Source organism: Balaenoptera musculus, chromosome 1 (genome assembly GCF_009873245.2).
Source record: "Balaenoptera musculus isolate JJ_BM4_2016_0621 chromosome 1, mBalMus1.pri.v3, whole genome shotgun sequence".
NCBI classification, from domain to species: Eukaryota; Metazoa; Chordata; class Mammalia; order Artiodactyla; family Balaenopteridae; genus Balaenoptera; species Balaenoptera musculus.
The window spans coordinates 123,946,224-123,972,870 of NC_045785.1; the positions used below are offsets into that span (position 1 = coordinate 123,946,224).

Here is a 26,647-nt window from a genome sequence, read left to right on the forward strand (position 1 = left end):
ATTGTTTCCATAATTTCTGTTTCTGATTTTTCGTTTTTAGTGTGTAGGAATGGAACAGATTTCTGTGCATTAGTTTTCTATCCTGCTACTTTACCAAATTCATTGATCAGCTCTAGTAGTTTTCTGGTGTCATCTTTAGGATTTTCTATGTGTAGATCATGTCATGTGCAAATAGTGACACTTTTTCTTCTTTTCCAATTTAGATTCCTTTTATTTCTTTTTCTTCTCTGACTGCCATGGCTAATACTTCCAAAACTATGTTGAATAATAGTGGTGAAAGTGGGCAACCTTGTCTTAGTCCTGATCTTAGAGGAAACTCTTTCAGTTTTTCACCATTGAGAATGATGTTGGCTGTGAGTTTGTCATATATGGCTTTTATTATGTTGATGTATGTTCCCTCTATGCCCACTTTCTGGAGAGTTTTAATCATAAATGGGTGTTGAATTTTGTCGAAAGCTTTGTCTGCATCGATTGAGATGATCATATGGTTTTTCTCCTTCAATTTGTTAATGTGGTGTACCACGTTGATTGTTTTGCATATAGTGAAGAATCCTTGCATTCCTGGGATAAACCCCACTTGATCATGGTGTATGATCCTTTTAATGTGCTGTTGGATTCTGTTTGCTAGTATTTTGTTGAGGATTTTTGCATCTATGTTCGTCAGTGATATTGGCGTGTAATTTTCTTATTCTGTGATATCTTTGTCTGGTTTTGGTATCAGGGTGATGGTGGCCTCATAGAATGAGTTTGAGAGTGTTCCTCCCTCTGCTGTATTTTGGAAGAGTTTTAGAAAGGTAGGTGTTTGCTCTTCTCTAAATGTTTGTTAGAATTTGCCTGTGAAGCCGTGTGGCCCTGGGCTTTTTGTTTGTTGGAAGATTTTAACTCACAGTTTCAATTTCAGTGCTTGTGAATGGTCTGTTCATATTTTCTAGTCCTTCCTGGTTTAGTCTTGGAAGATTGTACTTTTCTAAGAATTTGTCCATTTCTTCCATGTTGTCCATTTTATTGGCATATAGTTGCTTTTAGTAATCTCTCATGCTCCTTTGTATTTCTGCAGTGTCAGTTGTTACTTCTCCTTTTTCATTTCTAATTCTGTTGATTTAAGTCTTCTCCCTTTTTTCCTGATGAGTCTAATGGTTTATCAATTTTGTTTATCTTCTCAAAGAACCAGCTTTTAGTTTTATTGATCTTTGCTATTGTTTCCTTCATTTCTTTTTCATTTATTTCTGATCTGATCTTTATGATTTCTTTCCTTTTGCTAACTTTGGGGTTTTTTTTGTTCTTGTTTCTCTGATTGCTTTAGGTGTAAGGTTAGGTTTTTTATTTGAGATTTTTCCTGTTTTTTGAGGTAGGATTGTATTCCTATAAACTTCCCTCTTAGAACTGCTTTTGCTGCATCCCATAGGTTTTTGTTTTTTTTTAAATTATTTATTTATTTATTTATGGCTGTGTTGGGTCTTCGTTTCTGTGCGAGGGCTTTCTCTAGTTGTGGCAAGTGGGGGCCACTCTTCATCGCGGTGCGCGGGCCTCTCACTATCGCAGGCTCTCCTGTTGCGGAGCACAGGCTGTAGACGCGCAGGCTCAGTAGCTGTGGCTCACGGGCCTAGTTGCTCCGTGGCATGTGGGATCTTCCCAGACCAGGGCTCGAACCCGTGTCTCCTGCATTGGCAGGCAGATTCTCAACCACTGCGCCACCAGGGAAGCCCATTCCATAGGTTTTAGGTCGTTGTGTTTTCATTGTCATTTGTTTCTAGGTATTTATTTGATTTCTTCTTTGATTTCTTCTGTGATCTCTTAGTTGTTTAGTAGCATATTGTTTAGCCTCCATATGTGTTTATTTTTTACAGTTTTTTTCCTGTAATTGATATCTAGTCTCATAGTGTTGTGGTCCAAAAAGGTACTTGATTGGCAGGCAGATTCTTAACCACTGCACCACCAGGGAAGTCCCCGGAATCTGTATTCTAATCAACACTTTGGTGATTTTAATCTAGGTGATCTGTGGATCATACTTTGGAAAACAGTGCTATAGCTACTAATTGAAAACATGAGACTAGAAAGAGCACATGGAAAGAAATTGCAAACTGAGAAGAGGGTCTAGGCCTTAACTCTAAGGATTCAAACATTTAAAACTTAAGCAAAGGGCTTCCCTGGTGGCGCAGTGGTTGAGAATCTGCCTGCCAATGCAGGGGACACGGGTTCGAGCCCTGGTCTGGGAAGATCCCACATGCCGCGGAGCAACTAGGCCCGTGAGCCACAATTACTGAGCCTGCGCGTCTGGAGCCTGTGCCCCGCAACAAGAGAAGGCGCGATAATGAGAGGCCCGCGCACCGCGATGAAGAGTGGCCCCCACTTGCTGCAACTAGAGAAAGCCCTTGCACAGAAACGAAGACCCAACACAGCCATAAATAAATAAATAAATAAATAAATAAATAAATAAAACCCAAAAGTTAAAAAATAAATAAATAAATAAAGAGTGGTCTTTAAAAAAAAAAAAAAAAAACTTAAGCAAAGAGGGGAAAAGTGTCTATAGTCCTATCCTCCAAAATGTTATCTTTTTCCTGTTCACAGTTGTGGTATTATAATTATGCTGTAAATACACTTTAGGTATCAATATATGTTATTTATTTTAAACCTTAGCACCACTCTTGAGGTTCCCCTGATGCTCATGGTTAAAAATGGATCATAACAAAAAGAAATAGACATGTACTGCACTCCCTTATTCTGTTCTTATCCTCCTTAAGCAGCCTCCTTTAATCGTGTTTTATTTCAGATCTTCTGGTAATTTCTTTCATTTCTGTGTGATAGTGTTATGTTGGTCTTCCTTGAAGTGTCAACTTTGGCTGTTGTCCATTGATTTCCTGCTATGATAGAAGAGGAATTAACTAATTTATACAATTTTCTAAGACGTAGGCTTCTCAAAAATTTTGTTACTGTTCTCAGTCTCTCCAGCTGTCACTTTAATTTTAAACAACATACTTAAGCGTCTTTTTGTTTTTCTGTCATTCATAAACAGTATTTCTTGAATCCCCATTCTGTAAAATATATTTAAGACTTTCACCCTTCTTTCACCTTCCTATCTCTATTTCACACCTTTTTCAGCTATATATGCTTTTGTATTGTCAATGTTGATTTCATTTGCCTCCTATTCTATAGCCATTGTTATTTTCTGAAATTTGTCAATGTATTTATTCTAAAAGTCAAAATTCAGTAAACAGTGTTAATGTCTTATACATATGTATATGTCTTAGTTTTCGTTAAGCTCTTCACAATAAGGAGAGAATAGGAAGAAAATTATATAATATATCATCTGTTTTATAGATGAGCACACTCAGCTGCTCAAAACTCTCTAATGGGTTTCTGGCTTACGTGTAGTAAATCCAAAGGCCTTATTGCTTCAGAGACCCTACATGATTTGGCACTTGCCTTCTTTTCCATTTCATCCCTTGCTGTATTCTGCGTTATACATATTTGTTTTAGTCATACTCATCTTTTTGCTGTTTCTTTAAATGCACCTAGTACACCTCTGTCTTACGTATTTTGTTTTTTGCCTAGCACTTTCTTCCTCGCATATCTTTGAAGCTTACCTCCTCATTTCATTTAGCTCTAACTGTTAACCTATCGGAGGCGCTTTTCCTGACCACCCTAATAGCTCCCCACTCCTCATCAGTATCTTTCTCTTTCTTCTGTTTCTTTTCATCATAGTACTGACATTATAATTATACATTTATTTATTTGTTCATAGTCTGCACACCTGCCTCCCTCTACTCTAGCACTCTGGACACCAAATATATCTTCATAAATTTATTTTCTTCGTCTAGTGTCGAGAGGAGTGCCTACCACATATTTGGCACTTATGAAGTGTTTATTGAAGAGACAAAGCATGTGTTATGTGTTGGATTTTATGTCTTTCTTTAAGGACCTAAGGTCAAGTCTTTCTCCTTACTCAAAGGAGAATTTTCTAGTGTTAATTTCAGATGGATTCTTGCATAATGTATAACTGCCTTTGTGGTATTCTGAAGTTTTTACAAGCTGTGGATTCTGTATCTTTCCAGTTTTGAATTTACTTTCAGGTTTTACTGAGTATTTTCTCACATATTTTTCTAAGGATGAGTGGAACATAAGTTTTTCTTACAAGCTTAAAGATATCCTTTCTGCTTGCATACTAAAAAATTTTTTTCCTTATTTTTATTTTGCATTTTTTAAAACAGGTGATGCCTTCTCATGGTACAAAAATAAACTATATTAAAAAAATACACATTGAGGGACTTCCCTGGTGGTCCAGGGGTTAAGAATCCACCTTCCGATGCACAGGACACGGGTTCGATCCCTGTTCGGGGGACTAAGATCCCATATGCCGTGGGGCAACTAAGCCCATGTGCCACAACTACTGAGCCCACGTGCTCTAGAGCCCGTGTGCTACAACTAGAGAGCCTGCGTGCTGCAACTACTGATCCCACGTGCCACAACTAGAGAGCCTGTGCACCGCAACTACTGAGCCTGCATGCTCTAGAGCCTGCACGCCACAACTAGAGAGAAGCCTGTGCACCGCAATGAAAGATCCTGCATGCTACAATGAAGATCTCGCGTTCCGCAACTAAGACTCAACACAGCCAAAATAAATACAATAAATTAACAAAAAAAAAGTATACATTGAGAAGTGTGGCTCTCACTCCTGTTCCTGTCTTCCCCATTTTTTTCTGTTCCCTAAAACACATAACCACTTGTTTTAGTTTCATGGGTATCCTTCTACTCTATTTTTTTCTCATCTTTATTGAGATATAATTTACATATATAAATGTATAAGTTTAATGTGTAAAATGTAACGATTTGATACACATGTATTGCAAAATGATTACCACAATAAGCTTAGTTAACACATTTATCACTTCACATAATTTCCATTTTGTTGTTGTGGTGGTGGTGGTGGTGGTGGTGGTGAGAACATTTAATATTTACTTTCTTAGCATCTTTCAAGTATACAGCACAGTATTGTTACCTGTAAACACCAAGCTGTACATTAGATCCCAGAACTTACTCACCTTATAACTGGTAGTTTATACTTTTTGAACATCTCATTTCCTCCACCTTCCAGCCTCTGGCAACCACCAGTCTACTCTCTGTTTCTATCAGTTGAGCGTGTTTAGATTCCACATATAAGTGATATCATACAGTATTTGTCATTCTTTATCTCACCCTCAGCATTCATCCACATTGTTGCAAACGTCAGGATTTCCTTCAATTTTATGGCTGAATAATATTCCATCGTGTGCATGGGTGTGTGTGTTTATCATATTTATCCATTCATCCATTGACAAACACCTAGGTTCTTTTCGTGTCTTGGGTGTTGTAAATAATGACACAATGAATATGGGGTGCTGCAGATATCTCTTCAAGATAGTATTTTAATTTCCTTCAAATATATACCCAACATTGGGATTGCTGGATTATATGGTAGTTCTAGTTTAAATTTTTTGAGGAACCTCCATAGTGTTTCCCGTAGTTGCTGTATCAATTTCCCTTCCCACCAGTGGTGCACAAGGGTTCCCTTTTCTCCACGTCCTTACCAGCACTTCTTATCTCTTGTATTTTTGATAATAACCATTCTAATAGGTGTGAGATGATATCTCATTGTGTTTTGTTTTTGTTGTTGTTGTCCATGCTGTGCAGCTTGTGGGATTGAACCTGGGCCACAGCAGTGAAAGCACCGAGTCCTAACTACTGGACTTCCAGGGTCCTCCCTCATTTGTGGCTTTGATTTGCATTTTTCTGATGATTAGTGATGTTGAGCACTGTTTCATGTACTTTTTGGCCATTTGTATGTCTTCTTTGGAAAAATGTTTTTCAGGTCTTTGCCCATCTTTAAATTAGATTATTCGGAGTTTTTTTGCGATTGAGTTGTATGAGTTCCTTGTATATTTTGGTTGTTAATCCCTTATTAAATATAAGGTTTACATATATTTTTCTCCTCTTCTGTAGGTTGCCTCTTAATTTTGTTGGTTGTTTCTGTTGCTGTACAGAGCTCTTAAGTTTGATGTAGTATCACTTGTTGATTTTTGCTTTTGTTACTTGTGTTTTTGGTGTCATGTCCAAAAAATCATTGCCAAGATCAAGGTCAGGGAGCTTTTCACTATGATTTTTTCTAGGAATTTTATCGCCTTCAAATCTCATCTTTAAGTCTTTAATCCACTTCAAGTTAATTTTATTTATTCTGCATGTGAACATCCAGTTTTCCCAACACCATTTAGTGAAGAGACTGTTCTTTCCCCATTGAGTGGTCTTTGCTCCTTTGTTGTAAATTGATTGACCATATATGCATGGGTTATTTTCTGGGCTCTCTATTCTGTTTCATTGATCTGTGTGTGTATTCTTAAGCCAATACCATATTGTTTTGATTAACATAACTTTGTAGTATAGTTTGAAGTCAAGAAGTTTGATGCCTTCAGCTTTGTTTTTCTTTTTCAATATTGCTTAGGCTATTTGGGGTCTTTTGTTGTTCCATACAAATTTTTTTTTAAAAGATTTCTTTACTGAAAACTTTTACTGTGCTAACATGTGTTGTGAATCATCATAAGATACATTTAACATACAGCGTTTCCCATACTTAGTTTTCCCCAGGGCTCTTCCTTTGGTAAGCATCTCCTGGAAGTATGGTTGCTCACAACACACTTTTGGAAAAGCGAAATTAATCTCGCTGTCAGGGCAGGTGTTTCAGTTGATTGTTTTTACCCAAGTGAAGGCTGTAGATTTTCTCCTGATGAGGTTCTCTGGTTAGGCTTTACCAGCTTGCCATAATGATTTCTATTTTATATGTATATATGTCAATCCCAATCTACCAGTTCATCCCACCACACCCCCCTGAACTTTCCCCCCTTGGTGTCCATATGTTTGTTCTCTACATCTGTGTCTCTATTTCTGCCTTGCAAGCAGGTTCACCTCTACTATTTTTCTAGATTCCACATATATGCATTAATATATATTTGTTTTTCTCTTTCTGACTTACTTCACTCTGTATGACAGTCTCTGGGTCCATCCATGCCTCTACAAATGACCAATTTTGTTCTTTTTTATGGCTGAGTAATATTCCATTGTATATATGTATCACATCTTCTTTATCCATTCGTCTGTCGATGGGCATTTAGGTTGCCTCCATGACCTGGCTGTTGTAAATAGTGCTTCAGTGAACATTGGGGTGCATGTGACTTTTTGAAATATGATTTCCTCTGGGTACATGCCCAGTAGTGAGATTGCTGGGTCATATGGTAATTCTATTTTTAGTTTTTTAAGGAACCTCCGTACTGTTCTCCATAGTGGCTATATCAATTTACGTTCCCACCAACAGTGCCGGAGGGCTCTCTTTTCTCCACACCCTCTCCAGCATTTGTTGTTTGTAGATTTTCTGATGATGCCCATTCTAACTGGTGTGAGGTGATATCTCATTGTAGTTTTGATTTGCATTTCTCTAATAATTAGTGATACTGAGCAGCTTTTCATGTGCTTCTTGGCCATCTGTATGTCTTCTTTGGAGAAATGTCTATTTAGGTCTTCTGCCCATATTTTAATTGGGTTGTTTGTTTTTTTAATATTGAGCTGCATGAGCTTTTTATATATTTCGGAGATTAATCCTTTGTCCGTTGATTCTTTTGCAAATATTTTCTCCCATTCTGAGGGTTGTGTTTTTGTCTTGTTTATAGTTTTCCTTTGCTGTGCAAAAGTTTTTAAGTTTCATTAGGTCCCATTTATTTTTATTTTTATTTCCATTACTCTAGGAGGTGGGTCGAAAAAGATCTTGCTGTGATTTATGTCAAAGAGTGTTCTTCCAATGTTTTCCTCTAAGAGTTTTATAGTGTCTGGTCTTACATTTAGGTCTTTAATCCATTTTGAGTTTATTTTTGTGTATGGTGTTAGGGAGTGTTCTGATTTCATTCTTTTACATATAGCTGTCCAGTTTTCCCAGCACCACTTATTGAAGAGACTGTCTTTTCTCCACTGTATATCCTTGCCTCCTTTTTCACAGACTAGTTGACCAGAGGTGTGTGGGTTTATCTCTGGGCTTTCTGTCCTGTTCCATTGATCTACATTTCTGTTTTTGTGTCAGTGCCATATTGTCTTGATTACTGTAGCTTTGTAGTATAGTATGAGGTGAGGGATTATGATTCCTCCAGTTTTTTCCCCTCAAGATTGCTTTGGCTATTCAGGGTCTTTTGTGTCTCCATACAAATTTTAAGATTTTTTGTTCTAGTTCTGTAAAAAAATGCCATTGGTAATTTGATAGGGATTGCATTGAATCTGTAGCTTGCTTTGAGTAATATAGTCATTTTCACAATATTGATTCTTCCAATCCAAGAACATGGTATATCTCTCCATCTGTTTGTGTCATCTTTGATTTCTTTCATCAGTGTCTGATAGTTTTCTGAGTACAGGTCTTGTACCTCCTTAGGTAGGTTTATTGCTAGGTATTTTATTCTTTTTGTGGCAGTGGTGAATGGGAGTGTTTCATTAATTTCTGTTTCAGATCTTTTGTTGTTAACGTATAGGAATGCAAGAGATTTCTGTGCATTAGTTTTGTATCCTGAAACTTTACCAAATTCATTGATTAGCTCTAGTAGTTTTCTGGTGGCATCTTTAGGATTATCTATATATAGTATCATCTCATCTGCAAACAGTGACAGTCTTACTACTTCTTTTCCAATTTGCATTCCTTTTATTTCTTTTTCTTTTACTGCCGTGGCTAGGACTTTCAAAACTATGTTGAATAATACTGGCGAGAGTGAACATCCTTGTCTTCTTCCTGATCTTAGAGGAAATGCTTTCAGTTTTTCACCGTTGAGAATGATGTTGGCTGTGGGTTTGTCATATATGGTCTTTATTATGTTGAGGTAGGTTCCCTCTATGCCCACTTTCTGGAGAGTTTTTATCATAAATGGGTGTTGAATTTTGTCAAAAGCTTTTTCTGCATCTATTGAGATGATCATATGGTTTTTATTCTTCATTTTGTTAATATGGTGTATCACATTGATTGATTTGCATATATCAAAGAATCCTTGCATCCCTGGGATAAATCCCACTTGATCGTGGTGTATGATCCTTTTAATGTGTTGTTGGATTCTGTTTGCTAGTATTTTGTTGAGGATTCTTGCATCTATGTTCATCAGTGATATTGGTCTGTAATTTTTTTGGTAGTATCTTTGTCTTGTTTTGGTATCAGGGTGATGGTGGCCTCATAGAATGAGTTTGGGAGTGTTCCTTCCTCTGCAGTTGTTTTGGAAGAGTTGAGAAGGATGAGTGTTAGCTCTTCTCTGAATGTTTGAGAGAATTCACCTGTTAAATCATCTGGTCCTGGACTTTTGTGTGTTTGAAGATTTTTCATCAGAGTTTCAGTTTCAGTGCTTGTGATTGATCAGTTCATATTTTCTATTTCTTCCTCGTTCAGTCTTGGAAGGTTATACCTTTCTAAGAATTCGTCTGTTTCTTCCAGGTTGTCCATTTTATTGGCATAGATTGCTTATAGTAGTCTCTTATGATGCTTTGTATTTCTGTGCTGTCTGTTGTAATTTCTCCTTTTTCATTTCTAATTTTATTGATTTGAGTCCAGTTAAAAGTTTATCAATTTTGTTTATCTTCTCAAAGAACCAGCTTTTAGGTTTATTGATCTTTGCTATTGTTTTCTTTGTTTCTATTTCATTTATTTCTGCTCTGATCTTTATGATTTCCTTCCTTCTACTAACTTTGGGTTTTGTTTGTTCTTCTTTCTCTGGTTCCTTTAAGTGTAAGGTTAGATTGTATATTTGAGATTTTTCTTGTTTCTCGAGGTAGGATTATATTGCTATAAAGTTCCCTCTTAGAACTGGTTTTGCTGCATCCCATAGGTTTTGGATCATTGTGTTTTCATTGTCATTTGTCTCTAGGTATTTTTTGATTTCCTCAGTGATCTCTTGGTTATTTAGTAACGTATTGTTTAGCCTCCATGAGTTTGTGTTTTTTACGTTTTTTTCCCTGTAATTTATTTCTAATCTCATAGTGTTGTGGTTTCAAAAGATGCTTGATATGATTTCAGTGTTCTTAATTTACCGAGACTTGATTTGTAACCCAAGATGTGATCTATCCTGGAGAATGTTCCACGTGCACTTGCGAAGGAAGTGTAATCTGCTTTTTTTGGATGGAATGTCCTATAAATATCAATTAAGTCCATCTGGCCTAATGTGTCATTTAAAGCTTGTGTTTCCTTATTTATTGTCATTTTGGATGACTTGTCCATTGGGAAAGTGGAGTGTTGAAGTCCCCTACTATTATTGTGTTACTGTCAGTTTCCCCTTTTATAGCTGTTAGTGTTTGACTTACATATTGAGGTGCTCCTATGTTGGGTGCATAAATATTTACAATTGTTATATCTTCTTCTTGGATTGATCCCTTGATCATTATGCAGTGTCCTTCCTTGTCTCTTTTAGTAGTCTTTATTTTAAAGTCTATTTTTTCTTTTATGAGTATTGCTTTCTTTTGATTTCCATTTGGATGGAATATCTTTTTCCATCCCCTTACTTTCAGTCTGTGTGTATCCCTAGGTATGAAGTGGATCTCTTGTACACAGCATATATATGGGTCTTGTGTTTGTATCCATTCAGGGAGCCTGTGTCTTTTGGTTGGAGCATTTAATCCATTCACATTTAAGGTAATTATCCATATGTATGTTCCTGTTACCATTTTCTTAATTGTTTTGGGTTTGTTTTTGTAGTTCCTTTTCTTCTCTTGTGTTTCCCACTTAGAGAAGTTCCTTTAGCATTTGTTGTAGAGCTGCTTTGGTGGTGCTGAATTCTCTTAGGTTTTGCTTGTTTGTAAAGCTTTTGATTTCTCTTTCGAATCTGAATGAGATCCTTGCTGGGTAGAGTAATCTTGGTTTTAGGTTCTTCCCTTTCATCACTTTAAATATATCTTGCCAGTCCCTTCTGGCTTGTGGAGTTTCTGCTGAGAAATCAGCTGTTAATCTTATGGGAGTTGTATGTTATTTGTCATTTTTCCCTTGTTGCTTTTAATAACTTTTTTTGTCTTTAATTTTTGTCAGTTTGATTACTGTGTGTCTTGGTGTGTTTCTGCTTGGGTTTATCCTGCCTGGGACTCTCTGCACTTCCTGGACTTGGGTGGCTCTTTCCTTTCGAATGTTAGGGAAGTTTTCGACTATAACCTCTTGAAATATTTTCTCGGATCCTTTCTCTCTCTCTTCTCTTTCTGGGACCCCTATGTTGCGAATGTTGGTGTGTTTAATGTTGTCCCAGGGGTCTCTTAGACTGTCTTCATTTCTTTTCATTCTTTTTTCTTTATTCTCTTCTGTGGCAGTAAATTCTCCCATTCTGTCTTCCAGGTCACTTATCCATTCTTCTGCTTCAGTTATTCTACTATTGATTCCTTCTAGTGTATTTTTCATTTCAGTTATTGTAGTGTTCATCTCTGTTTGTTTGTTCTTTAATTCTTCTAGGTGTTTGTTCTTTAATTCTTCTGGGTCTTTGTTAAACATTTCTTGCATCTTCTCGATATTTGCCTCCATTGTTTTTCTGAGGTCCTGGATCATTTTTACTATCATTATTCTGAATTCTTTTTCTGGAAGGTTGCCTATATCTACTTCATTTAGTTGTTTTTCTGGGGTTTTATCTTGTTCCTTTATGTGGTACATAGTCTTGTCACTTTTCATTTTGTGTATCTTACTGTGAATGTGGTTTTCATTCCACAGGCTGCAGGATTGTAGTTCTTCTTGCTCCTGCTCTCTGCCCTCTGGTGGATCAGGATATCCAAGAGGCTTGTGCAAGCTTCCTGCTGGGAGGGCCTGGTGGTGGGAAGAGCTTGGTGTTGCTCTGGTGGGCAGAGCTCAGTAAAACTTTAATCCACTTTTCTGCTGATGGGTGGTGCTCTGTTCCCTCCCTGTCGGTTGTTTGGCCTGAGGTGACCCAGCTCTTGAGCCTACCCAGCTCTTTGGTGGGGCTAATTGGGGATTCCGGGAGGGCTCATGCCAGGGAGTGCTTCCCAGAACTTCTGCTGCCAGTGTCCTTGTCCCTGTGGTAAGCCACAGCCACCCTGCTCCTATGCATATGTCCTCCAACACTAGCAGGTAGGTCTGGTTGTCTCCCGTGGGGTCACTTCTCCTTCCCCCTGGGTAGTGATGCGCACACTGTTTTGTCTGTGCCCTCCAAGAGTGGAATCTCTGTTTTACCCAGTTCTGTCGAAGTCCTGCAATCAAATCCCACTAGCTTTTAAAGTCTGATTCTCTGGGAATTCCTCCTCCCATTGCCAGACCTCCAGGTTGGGGAGCCTGATGTGGGGCTGAGAACCTTCACTCCAGTGGGTGGACTTCTGAGGTATACTTGTTCTTCTGTTTGTGAATCACCCACCCAGCAGTTATGGGATTTGACTTTATTGTGATTGCACCCCTCCTACTGTCTCATTGGGTGTTCTCCTTTTTCTTTGGATGTTGGGTATCTTTTTATGATTTTCAGTGTCTTTCTGTGAATGATTGCCCAGCAGTCAGTTGTGATTCCGGTACTCTCGCAAGAGGGAGTTGTTCCATACAAACTTCAGGATTCCTATTTCTGTGAAAAATGCTATTGGAATTTTGATAGGGATTGCCGTAAATCTGTAGATGGCTTTTGGGTAGTATAGTATAATATTAACTTTTTTCATACATGAACGTGTCTTCTATTTGTTTTTTTCTTCAGTGTTTCTCATTGTCATATAGATTTCAGTGTATAGATCTTTCACCTCCCTGGTTAACTTTATTCCTGAGTATTTTATTGTTTTTGATACTGTTGTAAATGGGCTTGTTTTCTTTATTTCTTTTTCAGATGGTTCATTGTTAGTATACAGAAATGCAACTGGTTTTTGTTTTTTGATGATATATCTTGAAACTACTGAAATCATTTGTTAGTGCTAATAAATTTTTGGTGAAGTCTTCAGGATTTTCTATCAATATATATAAGATGAGGTCATCTGCAAACGAAGATAGTTTTACGTCTTCATTTCCAATTTAGATGCCTTTTATTTCTTTTTCCTGTCTAATTGTTCTGGCTGGGACTTCCAGTAGTATGTTGAATAAAAGTGATGAGAGTGGACATCCTTGTCTTGCTCCTGATCTTAGAGGAAAAGCTTTTTTCAACCTTTCACCCTTGAGTATGTTGTTAGCTGTGGACTTGTTATATATGGCCTTTTTTATGTTGAGGTGTAATCCTTCTATTCCTAGTTTGTTGAGAATTTTTATCATGAAAGATGTTGAATTTAGGTAAATGCTTTTTGTGCATCTATTGAGACAATCATGATTTTTTTTTAATAGTTTTTATTTATTTATTTTTAATTTTTGGTTGCGTTGAGTCTTTGTTTCTGTGCGAGGGCTTTCTCTAGTTGCGGCAAGTGGGGGCCACTCTTCATCGCGGTGCGCGGGCCTCTTGCTATTGTGGACTCTCTTGTTGCGGAGCACAGGCTCCAGACGCACAGGCTCAGTAATTGTGGCTCACAGGCCTAGTTGCTCCGCGGCATGTGGGATCTTCCCAAACTAGGGCTTGAACCTGTGTCCCCTTCATTGGCAGGCAGATTCTCAACCACTGCGCCACCAGGGAAGCCCCCGAGACAATCATGATTTTTATCTTTCATTCCATTAATGAGGTGTATTACAATTTTTGATTTCTTTATATTGAGCCATGCTTGCATTTCAGTGATAAATCCCAGTTGATTATGGTGTATGGGTCAATGATACTTTAAAAAAAATTTTTTTTTTTAAATTTTTTGTCTGCGCTGCGCAGCATGTGGGATCTTAGTTCCCTAACTAGGGATTGAAGCTGCACCACCTGCATTGGAAGGGCAGAGTCTTAACCTCTAGACCGCCAGGGAAGTCCTGATGTATGATACTTTTAATGTGATTTTGAATTTGATTTGCTAGTATTTTCTTGATAATTTTTGCCTCTATATTCATCAGAAATGTTGGCTTGTAGTTTTCTTTTCCTGTAGTATCCTTACCTGGCCTTGGTGTGAGGGTAATGCTTACCGCAGAAAATGAGTTTAATTCTTCTTGAAACATTTGGTAAACATTTAAAGCCTGAGAAGCTATCTGGTCCTAGGCTTTTTTGTTGTTGTTACTGTTGGGAGGTGTTTTATTTAATCTCCTTGCTCATTATTGTTCTATTCAGATTTTCTTTTTTCATGATTCAGTCTTAGTCAGTTATATGTTCCTAGGAATTTATTCTAGGTTGTCTAATTTGTGGGTGTATAATTGTTCATAGTAGTCTCTTATGACTCTTTATGTTTCTGTGGTATCAGTTGTAATGTCTTCTCTTTTACTTATAATTTTATAATCTTGTTAAGTCTAGCGAAAGGTTTGTCAATTTTGTTAATCTTTTCAAAAAACCAGCTTTTTATTTTTTTTGATCTTTCCTGTTATTTTCCTGTTCTCTATTTTATTCATTTCTGCTCTGATCTTTATCATCTTCTTTTTGCCAACTTTGGGCTTTGTTTCTCTTTTCTAGTTCCTCAATGTGTAAATTTAGGTGGTTTATTTGAGATCTTTCTTTTTTTCTTAATGTAGGCATTGATTGCTATGAACTTCCCACTGAGAACTGCTTTTGCTGCATCCCATGTGTCTTGTTTCCATTTTCACTTGTCTGAAGTTATTTTTTGATTTTTTTTCTTTGATGCTCTGGTTTTCCAGGAGTGTGTTATTTAATTTCCACATGTTTGTGAAATTTTCAGTTTTTCTCCTGTCAATTTCTGTTTTCATACCACTGTGGGCAGGAAAGATACTTGGTATGATTTCATTCTTTTAATGTTTGCTAACACTTGTTTTGTGATCTAACATGATTTATCCTGGAGAATGTTCTGTGTTCACTTGAGAAGAATGTTCTGCTGTTGTTGGATGGAATGTTCTGTATGTAGATTCATTTGATCTCAAGTTTAATACAAGTCTAATGTTTCCTTATTGATTTTCTGTTGGTATGATTTATCCATTGTTTAAAGTGGGGTGTTGAAGTTTGCTACTATTATACTGTTCTCTCTTTTTTCCTTCAGACCTGATATAGTCATTCTTTTTAATTTTAGACATTCTAATAAATATTTAGCAATAGCTATATGTGGTTTTAATTCCTTGTGCTATCTATTTTTACATACAGTCATCCCTCCGTATCCACAGGTTCCACATCTGTGGATATCGAGGGTCGACTGTATTTCTCTATTTTATATAAGGTACTTGAGCATCTACAGACTTTGGCATTCGTCAGGGAGTCCTGAAACCCATCCTAATGGATACCAAGGGAATATGGTATTCATCTGTATCCCTCAAACTTCCTAAGCTTAATAGTTCCAGTCCCTTTTTTTAAGATTCTGTAGGATATTCTATATAAATAATCATGTCATCTGAGAATAAAGATAGGTTTACTTCTTTTCCTGTCCGGTTTCCTTTTATTTCTTTTTCTTGTCTTATTGTGCTGTCTAGTACCCTAGATAGTGTTGAACAGAAGTGGTGAGAGCAGACATCCCTGTCTTGTTCTGATCTTAGAGGGAAGGCATCCAGTCTTTCATTATGAAGTATGATGGTTTTTTAACAGATGTTCATTGTCCGGTTGAAAAAGTTCCATTCTGCTTTGCTGAGAGCTCTTTTTATGAATTGTTGTTGGATTTTTTTCAAATGTCTATTCTGCATTTATTGCAGTGATCGTATGATTTTCTTTTTTAGTTTGTTAATATCATGGGTTACATTGATTAATATTTGAGTGTCAAACCATTCTTGCATTTTCCTTGAGTCATGATGTATTATCTATTCTCATATATTGTTTTATTCAATTTGCTAAAATTCTGTTTTAGAGTTTTTGTGTGTACATTAAGGATATTGGTCCATAGTTTTCTTGTATCAATGAGTTGGTAAGTATACTGTTCTTTTTAATTTTCTAAAAGACTTGGTAGAGAATTTTCATCTTTTATTTTTTAAAAATACTTGGCAAAATTCACCAGCAAAGCAGTCTGGGCCTGGAGTTTTCTTTGTTGAAAATTCTAACTACAGTTTGTTAATAAAAATGGACAATGTGTTGAATAAATTTTGTTTAGTATGTGTGTTTCAGGGATTTTGTTAACTCCCCAAGTTGTTGAATTTATTTGATAAAGTTGTCCACAGTGTTCTTTTATATGTTTAAATATTTGTAGAATGTGTAATGATGTCACTGCTTTCATTCCTGATGTTGGTAATAAGTTCCCCCACCCCTTCTTTTTCTTGATTAGTCTGAGTAGAGGTTCATTAACTTTGTCTTTTCAACGCACCAGTTTCTGGTTTTATCAGTTTTCTGTGTTTTCCTGTTTTCTTTTTCATTGATTTCTGCTCTTATATTCATTATTTCCAGTCTTCTTTTGACTTTTGATTTCATTGGCCTTCTTGTTATACCTTTTTGAGTGGAAGTGGAAGTCATTGTTATGGGACCTTTATCCTTCTAATATAGGTGTTTTTGTGCTATAAATTTCCTTCTAAGCACTATGTTAGCTGCAACCCCAAAATTGAGATATGTTGTGCTTTTATTGTCATTCAGTTAAAAATACTTTGTAATTTATTTTGTGATTTCTTTTTTGACCATCTGCTATTTTATAGTTTTCAAATATTTCTTTGTGTTAATGATTTCTAATTTAATTCCATTTTGGACAGAGAACATATTTTATGGGACTTGAAGTCTTTTAAATATATTGAGATTTGTTTTATGGCTCATAGTAAATATCTTCTGTATTGGTAAAATATTTCATGTGTACTTAAAAAGAATGTATATTCTGCTGTTTTTGGTTGTTTCAGATGTGATAGTAAATCTGGTCCTAGTTACTCCACCTTGATTGAAAGTGGAAGTCAGTAATTCCTTCTTTTTTTAAAAATTTAGATATAGTTCACATTCCATAAAATTCATCTGTTTTAAGTGTTCAGTGCAGTGCCTTTTTACTATATTCATAAAGTTGTATAGCTGTCACTGCTATCTAACTCCAGTATATTTTCACCATCCAAGAGAAAGTCCATACCAATTATCAGTCACTCCCATTCCCCCTCCACCAAGCTCTTGGCAGTCGCTAATCTGCTTTCTGTCTCTGTTGATAAGCTTATTCTGTACTTTTTATGTAAATGAACCATATAATATGTGGCCTTTCAGACTGGCTTTCACTTAGCGTACTTTTTTAAGGTTCATACATGTTGCAGCATGTATCATTATTTCTTTTTATGGCTGAATAATACTTCATTGTATGGATATTTTGTTATGAGCAAATGGGTTAGTCACATTTTGTTTATTCATTATTTGGTGAATATTTGAAATGCTTCCCTTTTTGGCTGTTATGAATAATGCAGCTATGAACTTGAGTGTAGAAGTTTTTCTGTGACATGTTTTCAGTTCTCTTGGGGTATACATTTTGTTGTGGAATTGCTGGCTCTTAGGGTAACTCTGTTTCAGTTTTTGACCATACTGCCAAACTGCTTTCCAAATAGCTGTACTATGTTGCATTCCTACCAGAAATGTATCAAGGTTCTAATTTCTTGACATTCTCTCTAATCCTTCTTACATTCTATGTTTTCTTTTTCTTGAATTATTATAGCCATCTTAACGACTTGAAGTGGTAATTCATTGTGGCTTTAGTTTTCATGGAGATTGAGACCTGTGTTTCCTTCTAAGAGCTTTAAAGTTTTGGCTCTTACATTTAAATCTTTGATCATTTTCAGTTAATTTTTGTGTATGATGTGAAGTAGGGATCCAAATTCCTTCTTTTGCTTGTGTATATCCAGGTGTCCTAGCACCATTTGTTGAAACGATTATTCTTTCTCCATTGAATGGTCTTGGACCCCTTGTCAAGAATTACCTGACCATAAATTTATGGGTTATTTCTGGACTCAATTCCATTCCATTGATTGATATGTCTATGATCATGACAGTACCACACAGCCTTGGTTACTGCAGCTCTGTAGTAAGTTTTTCTAATTCCTTTTTAGGTGACTTGGTTTTATGTCTCTGGATATAAAATGGACTAATTAAAATAAATTTAAATAAAACTTAAGAAAGACTCATATTTCATTGTGAAGTTATAGAACATAGTGCTTGCCAAATGGCACTCAGTATGTATTTTCACTAAGTAAACTGGTAAATACTATTTACCATAGACATAACGTTATTAGTGATATAAATTTTGAACCATCAGCTAAGTGAAGATGGCATACTTATTTTACTTTCAGTCTGCTTAAATTTCTTTTTTGCTTTCTTTTTAGGTTAATACGATCTGTTGGAATGAAACTGGAGAATATATTTTATCTGGCTCAGATGACACCAAGTTAGTAATTAGTAATCCTTACAGCAGAAAGGTAAAGTGGTTTTAAAAATCTATAACTTAATGAGAGAAAAAAAAAAATCAAGAAGCTAGAAATCAAGAAATAGTGAATAATCATGGAGTGGGTATTTGTAAAGAATATCCTTATTTTTCTAAAGTTATATAATTTGGAAGTTATCACATGCAAGTTCCTTAGTTTCTTTAGGAAAACATTAGATTTCATTCAGCCTTTTGACTCTAGAAAATTTAAATATGCTTCATTTTATGAATGTGGATAAAATTGCCAAAAGTGACATTATCTCAATAAGCCATTCTTTGGGGGAAAAACGTGATTTTTTTTCTTTTATGCTTACAGAATCTAATCTTCAGCCAAGCAGTTTAAGAAACTGAATTTTATCAGTTTACAAACAGTGGCTAGGTTCTAATGAAATGCTTCATAACATCCAATTCAGTAAACTGGGATATCATATTGAGTTTTAATTTGGATTATGTTCTGATTTTTATTGGCCCTTCTTCTGACTTTATATGTATAAGAGTAAGTATACAAATATTTTTATATGAGTGAGAATACTGTAGATTGGCAGACTGAAGTCATATTTAATATTAGCAGTCTTACAGAATAAATTGTTCATGTATTTTTTGTTTTTCTACATTTAAATAGATAAGATATTTAAATAAATGTTTGTGGTTCTTCAGCCTAAAAAAAGGTTTGTATGGAGGCTATCCTTGATTAAAGGACAGGTCATAGTTTTATTTCAGAGATAGCTTTACTTAATCGTCCTGACTTAGCAGAGGGAAACTTGATGTTTCAGAATCCTGCTTGTCTTAGCTCTGCAATTACTCAGAGAACCTTCCTGGAATAATGTATATGTGGAATGCTTTTTGATCATCACTATTAGAATTTTAATGTTTACAGTATTTAAATCACTCATCTAGATACCAATGGAATAATTTTTTTGTTTTGAAAAGATGCAGAGCTTTACTCTTTTTAAAAAAAAATATTTATTTATTTATTTATTTGGCTGCATCAGGTCTTAGTTGCGGCACGTGGGATCTTTCGTTGTGGCGTGTGGCTCTTCATTGTGGTGCATGGGCTTCTCTAATTGTGGTGTGCAGGCTTCTCTTCAGTTGTGTACGGGCTCCAGAGCACGTGGGCTCAGTAGTTGTGGCGCATGGGCTCTCTAGTTGTGGCGCACAGGCTCTAGAGTGCATGGGCTCAGTAGTTGCAGCATGCAGGCTTAGTTATCCCGCAGCATGTGGGATCTTAGTTCCCCAACCAGGGATCGAACCCATGTTCTCTGCATTGGAAGGCAGATTCTTAACCACTGGACCACCAGGGAAGTCCCAGCGCTTTACTCTTTCTTATAAAAACTGTTGTAAAATACACATTACGTAAAATTAAGCATATTAACCGTTTTTAAGAGTTCAGTTCACCGACATTAAGTACATTCATATTGTTGTGATACCATCACCATCATCTAGCTGCAAAACTCTTCTCATCTTGCAAAACTGAAACTCTATACTCAGTAAGCAGTAACCCTTCATTCTTCCCTCCCCCAGCCCCTGACAACCACTGTTCTACTTCCTATCTCTATGAATTTGTCTACTCCAGGTACCTCATATAAGTGTTTATATACAGTATTTGTCCTTTTGTGACTGGCTTATTTTACTTAGAATAAGGTCCTTAAGGTTCATCGATGTGCAGCATGTGTCAGTATTTCCTTTCTTTTTAAGGCTGACAAATATTCCATTGTATGTATATATCACGTTTTGTTCAGCCTTTCATCTGTCAGTGAACACTTGGGTTATTTCCACCTTTTGGCTATTGTGAATAAAGCTGCTTTGAGCATAGCTGTACAAATATCTCTCCAAGTCCCTGCCTTCAATTATTTTGTGAATATCCCCATTGGAATAATTTTTAAAAGATCTTGTTTTTCCTTTATTTGCTTATTTTAAAAAAATGATAATCACTTTGATGTATGGTTCCCAGTAGAATATGTATATTTGAAAAGTGATTACTCTTAAGCTTCATTTAGGCATGAGTTATAGTGCTGTTGGCCATAAGTTCAGTGTTAATGAATCAACAATATATATCAAATAAAGTGTCTTTAAACAGAAACACATGAAACAAAGTTACTTATTGATTAGTTGATGAAAATATTGTGACCAGAGCCTCACAGGAACCTAACCCTGTATTTCCGTAGGGGAAGTGATTCAGCACTTGCTGATTCAGTGTTTGTGGTGACTTTGCAGAGCACAACTACCAGTAGTAATGAGAATTGACTATATGCTGTTATCATGTTTGTATAATGTATAGTTTTGTACTGTCGACTGAAAAAAATGCACAACCTGAAAGTTGAGAAATATGTTTTATTTGGTGGATATACTGAGGGCTTAAGCCAGGGAGACAGCCTCTCAGATAGCTCTGAGGGACTGTTCTGGAGAGGTGAAGGAGGAGCCAGGATATATAAGAGTTTTTGCAAAAAAACCCTAGGTAGTCAGAACATCAAAAGATTACTGCTAATTAAAAAAACCCAGACATCTCAAGTTAAAGAATTTAGCTCTTTGTTTGGGAAGATGCAGGAATCTGGGCTTATTGAAATTGTTCCTTTGCTATGTACCTTAACTATCTATGGTCAGTATCCTCTTTTCCCTGTCTTGAATCCCCTCAGGGTGCACCACTGGGGGCGGCTGCAGAGACTGATGGCTTGATGGCTGGCAGCCTGCTTATCGCTGTTCTGAGTTCCCCTCAGGGTGCACCATCGGGGGTGGCTGCAGTGACTGCTGGATGCAACATCCTTTGTTTACTGATATGGCAGGCGACATTCTTCGTCCATAATATATTACATATATACACACATAATACATGCACATGTATAGTCCATGTTCAGATTTTCCCATTTCAGTAATTTTGTCACTGCCATGCCTCCTTCAGTCCAGCCCCCAATCCAGCACCACATATTTCATTTATTTGTCATATTTCCTTTGTCTCCTTTAGGACAGTTCATTCGACTTTTTGGTCTTTCATGACATTGATACGTTGTTTTATTGTTATATTGACATATCAGTCAAGTTATTTTATAGAATGTCCCTCCATTTGGATTTGTCTGATTGTTTCTTCATGAGTAGATTAACATTAAACATTTTTGCTAGTAATTCTCCATGGGTGATGTTGTAGTACATGATATTAATTTGTCCCCTAATTGGTGATGTTACGTTTGATCTTTCCATTGTGTGTAGGTACATTTACCCTTTGTGATTATAAGCTACTGGGGAGTAGTGTGTTGGGACTGTGTGAATATTCTCTTTCATAGCAACCTTTCACACAGTGGTTTCAGTATTCATTGATTCTTGCCTTAATCAGTTGTTATAATGTGGTTGTAAATAGTGATTTTTAATTCTGTCATTCCTTCTGCATTTATTAATTGACATTATTCTGTGAATAAAGAGCATTTCCTTTGTCTTTGCCACCTTTTTGAAAAAATTACTGTGGGATTATAGATTTTTATTTTTATTCAATAAATTATAGTCTATCACTGATATTCTTATTGATGCTCGAATTGCCCCAGTTTGTTCAGTAAGACATTTTTTGTTGTTCTTTTATTTATTTATTTATTTAAACAATTTTATTGGAGTATAGTTGCTTTACAGTGTTGTGTTAGTTTTGTTCAGTAAGACATTTAAAGTGAACTAAAGCAACTTTGTGTCTGTGTTTTGATATATTCCCTTATTTTGAGCACATTTTTTTTTAAAAAAGCACACCAGATATTCCCATTGCATTGAATTCCCGTTGTATATAATACATTGTGGGGATGTACCATAATTTATTCAGCCAGTCTCCTGTGTTTTGCTATTATAAATAACTCAGTAAATAACTTGGTACTTTTTTTTTTGGATTATTGGAGGTGTATCTTCAGCATAAATTCTTAGAAATAGACTTGTCTGATCAAAGGGTTAACGCATATGTGGTTTTGTGAGGTGCTGCTAAATTCCTCTCCCTTGGTCTTGTACCATTTAGCAGTCCCACCAGAATTGTTTAAAGAGCCTGGTGTCCCCCTCCCCCGCCCCATGCTCACTTACACAGTATGTTGTCAAGCTTTTGGATTTTTGCCAATCTGAAAAGTGGGAATTAGTAATCTCAATGTAGTTTCAATTTGCATTTCCTTTATGAATAAACTTAGATGCTTTTTCACATTTTTAAGGGCCATTTGTATATCTTTGGACTATCTCTTAAGATCTTTTGCCCATTTTTTAAAAAATCAGGTTTTGTTGGGGTTTTTTTCCCCCTCTCAATTTTTAAACACTGTTGAGGGATTTGGTCTTTTACCTGCAGTGTATGTTACAAATATTAAAATGTTTATTTTAAACTGTATTTCTGTCACAGCAATTCTGGTCTTTTAAATTATTAAGGAATTAGATGTAGGAAGTTCTGCTGTATCCTCATCTGTACCATTTCATTACTTTATGATTCATTTAAATTCAGTTTATTTTTATTTCTTCATCCTGAAAGGGAATAACTTAATAATCATCTAGTAAACAGTTTCAAAAGTCAATCAAGATAGTCTTTTTATATTTACTGAGGGTTTATGAATGAGTCAGATACACCAAGTAGGTGGAAATATGTATATTTAATTTTCAAGGCACTGTTGTTGAACCCAAGTTTGTGTGCCTGATGCCCAATGAGGCCAAACAAACCTAAATGTCAGAGTTTGGAGCAGAGAAAGGTTTATTGCAAGGGCCATGCAAGGAGAACAGGTGACTCCTGCTCAAAAGACCCAAACTGCCCATGGGTTTCAGGGAAGAAATTTTTATAGGCAGAATTTCGGGGGGAGGGCTGCTGGGTGTGTAACCCTCCTCTGGTTGGCTGGTGGTGAGGTAACAGGGTGGTGTTCTAGGAATCTCCAGTCAGTCTGGGGTCCACATGCTTGTGCCCAGCCTGAAGTTACCATCCTCTACCTGGGTGGGGGGAGGGGCTTAGTTCCTATAGAAGAACTCAAAGGTATGTATCAAATTGTTATGCACAATCCCTTCTCCTTCCTGCAGAGAACCAGGACCAGTTCCCTTTGCTGTTTCTGCATTTTCTCAGTCTCCTAATTAGTAACTGTCAGGGAAGGTCTAGGAGGCTAAAAGCCTTCTTCCTACAAACAAGAAACAGGGGACATTGAAAGGCTTTTATGCCTGGGACGGCCCCACAGGGTCCTGCTTGGTTTCAGTGCCCCATTTTCTTTGATTCTCCTCAGTCATGAGAGGAACAGGTGTTGGACGAGACAGGGAATAAAATTTGGATAGACAGGTTAATCATAAGCTCTGCAGAGGAACTCAGTTTTAGGGGGACTCAGTTTCAGCACTATTCCTGTTGATACTTAATCTTCTTTACATCTCAGAGGGAAATAAAGAAAATATGTGAGATTCTGATTTCTTTTTTTTCTAATTATAATAGTTTGGAATCAAATGATATTTTTTCATTTGAGGTGAGAATGTTAATGAGAATTTATTCCTGGCTGTGATTATATTGAATTTGAATGTTTCTTTTTAGGAACTAATAAATTACTAAGAACTACTTCCTCTCTGTGTTTTAGGTTTTGACAACAATTCGTTCAGGGCACCGAGCAAATATATTTAGTGCAAAGTTCTTACCATGCACAAATGATAAGCAGATCGTATCCTGCTCTGGAGATGGAGTAATATTTTATACCAATGTTGAGCAAGATGCAGAAACCAACAGACAATGCCAATTTACGTGCCATTATGGAACTACCTATGAGGTACAGTATTACTGTGATTTATCTATATGACATATGTGTGTTTGTTTTGTATAAGTGTGTATGTATGTGTAGATAGATATGTGTATGTACATATGTGTAGATTTGTGTGTATGTACACATTCATGCATAAATAGGTAAAGATATTATTGACAATATCTAGATTTCAGTATTTGAGAAAATGTATCTTGATAGGCTTGTGAATAAAGTTAAAGAATAAGATGTGAGTAATAGTAATGGGGTTTGTAATTCCTTGAGCAACTATACTCTAAGCAAACAGGTATCAGCCTTTATAGATGCGTCTTTATTGTGCTATAGGGCTCTATACTAGGCTTTAACTTCGTAACCACTTTCTCACTGTTTTGCATAAAGTCATTACCGGCATGCTTATCAAATGTTCACGTCAGAAGGGACGCTAGTACACTAGACAAAAGAATCCGATTCCTAAAGGATATTAATAAGCTCAAGCCCTAAACTGAATTAAATGAGGTGAAATGAATCTGAGACTCAATTATACTGCTTTGGTTCAGAAAAATTCCTTACTCTTCAGAATGCTCTTTTGTAATTTTGTCATTTCATTTCTTTGTATCAGATGGTTCATTGTTTTCCCATATTGTTTTAACCTGGTATATCTTTTTCCATTACTTGAGTTTCAGTTCTTCTGTACCCTTATTTTATGATGTGTACTTATAAAAATAGTATTCTATAGCTGGATTTTTTTTTCTTATCCATTTCTCACAAGTTTGGCTTTTAACTGGGGATTTCAGTCAATTTATGTTTATTGTGAGTGCTGATGTATTTGGATCTATTTATATATCTTATTATAAGTTTTCTATTTGAAAAAATTTTCCCCTATTAATTTCCCCCTCCTCTTTTTGCCTTCATTTTGAATTGCTTGAAGGTTTTGCATTTGGCCCATTTTGTTTCCGCTGTTTGCAAGGAAGATAGACATTCATGTTTTACAAGAATGATTAACAAAGTATAAAGTCAGTAAATAACTTTGCCCTTCTCCTGAATGTGCACCTTATTAGCACATTATAATCTCTTCATCCCTTGTCTAATTTTATATAGATACAAGTTTTATATTGTTCAGAATGTAGTTATATTCTGTTTTTCCCCTCATGAATTAAAATATTATCATTGTTTTATTAGTTAGTGTTTGTTTAGGTTGACCGACATATTTACCAATACCTTTGGATCTTCTGTTACAGATTTTCTATGTGGGGTCATTTTGTACCTGGTAAAGTACAGTCTTTACCAGTTCGTTTAGGTGAGAGTTTGTTGATCTAAGACAATTTTAGTTTCCTATTTTCCTTTTCTTTCTTTCATTCACTTCTTCCCTTTTCATCTTTTCCAGAAAATATCTTTTTTATGTCAGTTCTTCACAGGTAGTTTTAATAGATACACACGTCTAGTTTGACAGTTATTTTGTTTCAGGTGATACTCCACTGTATTCTGCCCTTACTTTTGAAATTGAGAAGTCAGTCTAATTGTGGTTCCTTTGTAGTTAACTTATCTCTCTTCCTTGACTGCAGGTAATTCTGTTTTTCTTCACTGTTTTTTTTTTCTTCTTAATTAATGTCACAACAGTGTATCAAGGTATGGATTTCCTTTTTATTTTTCATACTTGGAATTTATTTATGTTCTTGATCTTAGAAACTGGAATCTTGAAAAATGAGGGAAATTTGTAGTTAGTAAGTCTTTGGTTATTCTCTACCATTCTCTGTGTTTTTTTTTTTTTTTTTTTTTTTTTTCTTTTATTTTTTTATTTTTTAATTAATTAATTAATTAATTAATTTTTTTCACACACACACTGTATTTTATTTTTACAAGAGATAAATAAAATGACACCAAGCATTGTAAATGGATGACCACAACAAAAGCAACAATGATTGCAATTACCAAACACGAAATACACTCATACTATGTCATAATATTGACATTGAGTCCAGTAATCCTCTACTGTAACAGCTCCTTTACTTTGCAGTGAAAATTGATTTGTATATTTTTTGCCTCTGAGTCCTTGTGGGATTTTTTTTTTTTTTTAAATAGAAAGTCACAAAAATTATAATCATCCTCATTAGTTCACTCAGTCCCTTGTAATTAATTTTTTTTTATCTTGATCTTTTGTTAGTACTTTTATGAATTCATCAGTTTTCCATTAGAGTTCTGAAAATGCTTATTCATTCAGTGCAGTTCAGCACTATAGTCATTTACCAGAAACCTGTACTTGTCAGAGTCTTTTCCATGAATTCCTTGAAGATAAAACCCTTTTATAGGAACATTTTTGCCAAAGCATCAGAGTACACCCAGAACTGTCTGTAAATGACAAAAGACTTAAAAATGGCCATGGTTAAAGATTTGATGAAAGTTCATAATAATGCAATTGACAAGGAAATTTAGTTATTTCTGAGATATACATTTTAAAGTAATAACTAGAATTATGACTTATAACATTATATCAGAACATAAGATTTTTAGAAATTTCATGTAATGTCTGAAACATTTATATTAACATATTTCCATACAAATAACCCAAAGAAAGTTTAGTATTAGTTGTTTTTTGTTTGTTTGTTTGTTTATAC

The 26,647-nt window shown here is 35.8% G+C and overlaps 1 protein-coding gene across 10 annotated transcripts in view; it reads left to right on the forward strand.

Moving 5' to 3' along the window:
- Nucleotides 1–26,647, forward strand: part of DCAF6 (DDB1 and CUL4 associated factor 6) — a 162,891-nt gene that overhangs the window by 22,389 nt on the left and 113,855 nt on the right. For all 10 annotated transcript variants that reach the window (XM_036852894.1, XM_036852880.1, XM_036852944.1 and 7 more), the window contains exons 3-4: nt 18,242–18,334; nt 23,880–24,065. In XM_036852894.1, the coding sequence (XP_036708789.1) occupies nt 18,242–18,334; nt 23,880–24,065 (279 nt within the window). The remainder of the gene's footprint in view (nt 1–18,241; nt 18,335–23,879; nt 24,066–26,647) is intronic.